Source organism: Geospiza fortis, unplaced genomic scaffold (assembly GCF_000277835.1).
Source record: "Geospiza fortis unplaced genomic scaffold, GeoFor_1.0 scaffold83, whole genome shotgun sequence".
Taxonomy (NCBI): Eukaryota; Metazoa; Chordata; class Aves; order Passeriformes; family Thraupidae; genus Geospiza; species Geospiza fortis.
The window spans coordinates 680270-686207 of NW_005054513.1; the positions used below are offsets into that span (position 1 = coordinate 680270).

The window sequence follows — 5938 nt, forward strand, 5'->3', positions numbered from 1 at the left end:
CAGTGGGATGCATGTATTTAATGCTGCAGGTAAATGTACTTTGTATTCTCATCAGGTCCCTCTTCAAATATATTGCAAGAAGCAGAGGTCCCTCTCCTTTCTAATGAAAAATGCCAGCAATGGATGCCAAAATATAATATTACTGAGAATATGCTCTGTGCAGGATATGACATGGGAGGAATAGATTCCTGCCAGGTAAGTAGAAGCAACTCATTTCCACTACTGGCATAAACCTCATCTAGTTACTGAATAAAACTCTCCCTGATCCTCCACTCATGAAAAACAGAACAATCTCTGTCCATTAATGTAACTTCTACTCATGGTACTTTGCCCATTTAATAATTTATCAGGATACAAGTTTAATTTATTTTTGTGTGTGTGCCATCTCGGCATAAACAATCATGGCAGGAGATAAATATGAGGACTGGGAATTTTTTGCATTAGCTTTTTACTCCTGCTGAGTAATTCCATGAAGGAGAGAGACACATACTTGGAGAAATGCAGAGAACAGAGAAACACATACTTGGAGAAATGCAGAGAACAGAGGAATAAATACCAAATCGACTGAAGTCTCAGAAATCCTTCATTATGGGAAAGAAACATAGCAAAGCTGCTTTTCCCCAGAATGTGCAGACTCTGGAGACCTTTCCCAAGCAGACAGCACAGTATTTCAGGGAGGCTGCCTTTCTGCACTGATATATGTTCGTGTGGGTTTAGTTTTTTATCCATTCCAGCTCTCTTTTTAACTCGCTGCTTCTCTTTGAGAATGTCCTCAGAGGTGGCTGCCACATGATTTTTCTTCCAGCAATATGGAGTCTGTGGTATGGAGACTGGCTGCCTTCCCTCAAGGCTGATGAGGAGCATTCTCACATAATTCCTATTGCCTTGCCCTACCAACCTAAGCCTTCACCACCTGCCCTGACTTTGCCCAGTTTAGTCTAGAAAAAGGACTCTCTTCAAGCCTAATGTCCTTTCCCTTCATGATGGTTTTCCTCATTCCCTTTTTCTTTCTGAACCTTATACTGAACAAAACCAAAACAACAACAACAACAACAGAAACACAAAACAAAACAAAAACCAATTCCATGTAGGACCACAGGCTGATAGAGAGTACAAGTGACCAGCACTGTGATCAATGACCAGTCAGCCATGAGCAAAGATAAACAAGTGATTCCTGATAGCACATCCCCCTTTAGGCTGCTGTCACAGCCTTTAACATTCTGGGGTGCCCCAGGGTTATGGGCAGAAGTATTTTAATGGCTGAGTCCTTGCAGAATTCTCTGGTAAAGATCCATTCACAGGGCCTGGAGAAGACACAATTAATACTGGTTCAATGAACTTGATAGACAATGAAAAATAGTAATTGTTTTCTTTCTCATCAAAACAAGACACCCACGGCTGACTCATCCCCACTCAAGCTAAATCAAATTCAGTCTCTATTACAATGCTACATCCGCTAAACTATTGAAAAGGAGGTGAGAGAAAAGAACACCTTTTCTGGCAATCTTGTTATTTTGTTCTCTAAAATTGAAACTGTGGAAACTCTGGGGTGACTGAAAATAGAACTGTGTTTTGGCTGAATATATTCAACAGAAAAAAATCCTCCACATTTATCTGGGCTTTGTGAAATATGAAGGGCTGAACATTAAAGGAATAAGATTTTTTAAAAAATCTCTTGAAGTCCAGTCCTGTATCGGAAGACTGATGACAGCTTAAGCTCACATCATTTAAAAAATAAAGAAAAAAGGAAATTGATAATTTGAAATTTTTTTTTTTTTACATGGAAATATTCATATTGATCTCACTTCCGGGTGCTCAGGACATACAGCCATAGAGCATCTGTGATTAAGGAACAAAATGAACAAACATCATAAACAGGCTCTGCCTGAGAGTTGACACTGCTCACTTTTAACTTTTGAATTTGTCATTGCAGGGGGATTCAGGTGGCCCTCTGACATTTGAAGACGGGGACAAGTGGTTTTTGGTTGGTGTGACATCATTTGGAGAAGGATGTGCTCTTCCCCAGCGACCAGGAGTGTATGCTCGAGTCACCATGTTTGTGGACTGGATCAAAAGCATCATCTATTAGCTTGATATTTTTTAATTATAGCAATGGAGTTCAGATGTTGAAAGTAAGACATTGCATAATGATGTAAACTAGGCTGCCATTTCAATCTCACAGAGAAACTAAATAAACACGTAAATCTTGGTGAGGAAAACTTTGGTAACATTTGTTTGTTAATAAGACCCATTTCCAAGTGAGCAAAATATTTCAAAAGAGATGCTGTGGTTTTGTTAATAAATAGTTTTGTCATTTTACTTTTTGTTTTATACAGGATCTTAGGAAAACAGGTTCTTTGAACATCAGGGCATTAACTGCACAAGGGAAGGCTTTATGAACCACGAGGAGTAAAAAAACGTTTGCAAACTGTAAATGCTGTAGTGAAAAAGAATCAAAATTGTTAATATCAAGTGAAATATCTGGTTTATGTTTTTACATTGTGTTTTTCAATGTGCAATTTCATATTAATGCAGAGTCAACTCTTCTCAGCAATCTCTCTGCACATCAAAATGAAGGTGCATGTCCTCTCTCCAAACTGGGCTCATGGGACTTCCTCTGCCTTGCCTCTTACAAAAGGCTCTGGAGTGAGGTTTATGGATTGTGCAGAAAGGCTGACCATGGATCATGCTGCTTTCTAATGAATAAACTGAATGTCAGCCAAATGTTCTCTCTTGTGTAATGTGCTTGGAATTAATAGAGTTAAAAAACGATTGAATAAAGCTTTTTAGTTTTCTTTCTAGGCAAATGTTTGGCAATTATTCAAACAATTATAGAGATGTGTTTTTCCACACCCAACCACAGACTCACAATACTGCAACTTCTTCTCATAAAAACTGATGTTTCTAAAAACATTTGACAATAATGAGTACCAGTTCTCTCTCAAGAATAATAGTGTTTCCATATTACATGCTTTTCCTGCACTGGTGATTTTTAATATATATTTTGTGCTTTGTAAAAAAAACCAGCAGGCTATCCCATTACAGCATTCTAAAGAGGAAAGAATATGAAAACTAAAATAAGGGGTTTATCTTCTTGAGCTCTTTTATAAATCGGTTTCTATTAAAATATAATTACTTGTTCAAATGCCTCAAATTCTATGGTATTAGTGTAATATGATGCACTTCTTTATTTCTATTTTCACACCAGTGTAGGACTTTAATGTATTTATCATTCCACAGTACCAAAACTACAAAAATCATTCTCACTTACTGCATAAGTGTATCTACACATATACACACAGGTGTTGTGAGCTCCTGGATTTGGTTCTTACAACCCTAAATGAAGGTATGGAATGCTTGCAAACAGATGTTGGCAGTCACTGATAAAAAGAGTCCCAAACTGCTTTCAGGTCTTTGTAATTAGAGAACTAGGTCCAGACCAAAATCTGCAGCTTTATCAAGACATCTGTGATCACAAAGAACACAGATAAATGTAATTATGACAGAGAGAAGGTAAGAAGGTGTTTTAGACAGTCTCTCATATGAAAGACACAGTTTTTTGGCATTAAAATATTAGAGCTGCAAATTTTATCTTTCATAGTGAACCATTGTTTCTCCTATTAGTCTAAAAAGTAGAACATTTTGCTACCAGTATAAATTGATTTGGATTAAGCAATTACATTAAAATGCTTAAGTAAAATATGACCTGATTTTTGCATTATTTACCATACATCACTATTGTACATTGTGTTTCAGTCTGTTAATGAAATACAAAAACCAATTGAAAGCAGATCCAGTCACTAGAAAATGTGCTTACCAGGAATACAGTAAGATACTTTTATTTGTGTGCATTTTCTTGCTTTCCAAAATGCAAAGCGTATTTTGAGATAAACATTGATAAAACAACTCATCAGACTGAAAAAGTTGTGTACTTATACAGTATACACCTGTATAAGTATATATAAATATATTATACATATTTATAATATATTATATATTTATACTATATAAACCCTGGCATAAAAAGATATATCACATAAACTATTTTAATTTTGAAAACCATTTTATTTCAACTAAATATGTTTAGATAAAACTAACATAACCTTAGTCAACCACATTCTAGCCTTTGGTCAACATCCTCAGCTTCAGTTGCTTGCAAATTAACCTGTGAAGAAACCAGTCAATACCATGTTAAAACACTTGGGCAGAACAGATTATTTGCAACTGAGTCAGTTCCAAGATGCTTTGAAGCAGAGGATGGATATGGTGATAAATATGGAAATATTTCACCCCAATAGCCAATATTTCCTATTTCTACATGCAGTCTGAGCACACTACAACAGAAGCACTGGATGCCACTTCCCCATCTGCCTTCATGCAGAGTTGGAGACAGGTCTGTGCCAATGCCTGCCTATCCATCACTTTCACTCTGTAAAAAACACTCCTGACGATATTTTCACTCTCCTAACTGCTGCTTCAAAATCACTTCTGCTGCCATTAACCATGATATTGATAATGACAACTTCACGTGTCCTTTGGAAGTATGAAGAAATAGTTAATCCTTAAGTTAAAGGGAGCTGATCCTTCAAGACCATAAAGATGTTAATCCTTAAGTTAAAGGGAGTTAATCCTTCAAGACCATAAAAATGAAGTTCTTTTTACCACAACTCTTCTCAAGAAAGAGGTCTCTCCTCCCCCTCAGTTGAGTTAATCAATATTTACATCAGTAGGAAAACAATTCTGGTCTTGGTGATCATGTAGGATCATAGTATTTTCTCACTGCAAAGGAAATTGAAGCAGGGGATTGAACAAAGAAAGAAGTTCCTACTGAATGGAAGAACTATAGAATACTTTAAGTGGAATAACAATACTTAACCTGAACAACAGGAGGAATTTTCTTTGAAAAGGAAGCAAAGCCACTGCATAACAACAGCTTTAAGATACTTCCAAACGTGCTTCAGCAACTAATTGCACAATTAGTATTAATGAAAACTTTAAATATTTTTTTTCTGTACCCAGAAAATTGAGACACTTTTGTGTCTGAAGTGATGTGGTGAACATCAGCCAGCACAGTGCAGGCAACCCCTCAGTTCTACTTTGGCCAGTCTCTCTCCAGCCAGTGGTGGTTATCAATCTGTGTTAAAGCCAGCAAGGTTGAACTCAGGCTCTTGACCTCCTGGTGCAACAGCAGTAAAATCCCTGAACTTTTGCTCTGACACCAGATTGTCACCAACAAATCAACCAGAGTGCTACTGCCACCACCCCAGACTGCTCCTAATGACTGGCACAACCACTCTTAAGGCACAGAAAGCTCTTAAGCTACCAAAGAGAATGGACATTAATGATGCTAATCATAACTCTAAAAGACAGCTTTAAATGTAACACAGTTACCTCTAAATCTATCCATCAATTAATATAATTAATGCGGTTCTAGATAATAGTCTGAGTAATGTAGGAATCAATTTATGAGAGCCATTTCCAAGAAAAAGCCTTTTTCTTCTCTTTGTTCCAACATTATATTATTCCTAACAAACTATTAGCTATATTTAAATGACCTTTAATGTCTTTTTTATGTAGACTTACTGAAATAGTAATTTTAAAGTCTTGCCCAATTAAATTCTTTTTCCATCAGAAAAATATTTGACTGAAGTAACAACTCATAGCTGCCTTTAAAGGGCACACCATTAACGACGTATCACTTTCCAAGTTTTATGTTGACCTTGAGCCAATATGAAAAAAGGTTATAGTCATTCCCTGGCAAAAGGAATTCATTCTATGACAGCAAAGGGCTTTGATGAATCCTTGAATTTTGCCATATCAGATTGATGTCACAATATGGCAGCTGTTTCTGTCAGCAATCATGTCATTATTTAATAAAATAATATTTGTTCGCGAGGTTCAAAAACTGTGTTAAGTGTGCAAATAAACACTAAACAAA

General features: G+C 36.4%; 1 protein-coding gene across 1 annotated transcript in view; it reads left to right on the forward strand.

Annotated features, from left to right (window-relative positions):
* Nucleotides 1-2254, forward strand: part of TMPRSS15 (transmembrane serine protease 15) — a 52571-nt gene extending 50317 nt beyond the window's left edge. Inside the window, exons 26-27 of the mRNA XM_031063562.1 lie at nt 56-195; nt 1934-2254. Of these exons, the coding sequence (XP_030919422.1) occupies nt 56-195; nt 1934-2089 (296 nt within the window). The 3' untranslated portion in view covers nt 2090-2254. The remainder of the gene's footprint in view (nt 1-55; nt 196-1933) is intronic.
* The last annotated feature ends 3684 nt before the right edge of the window (nt 2255-5938 follow it).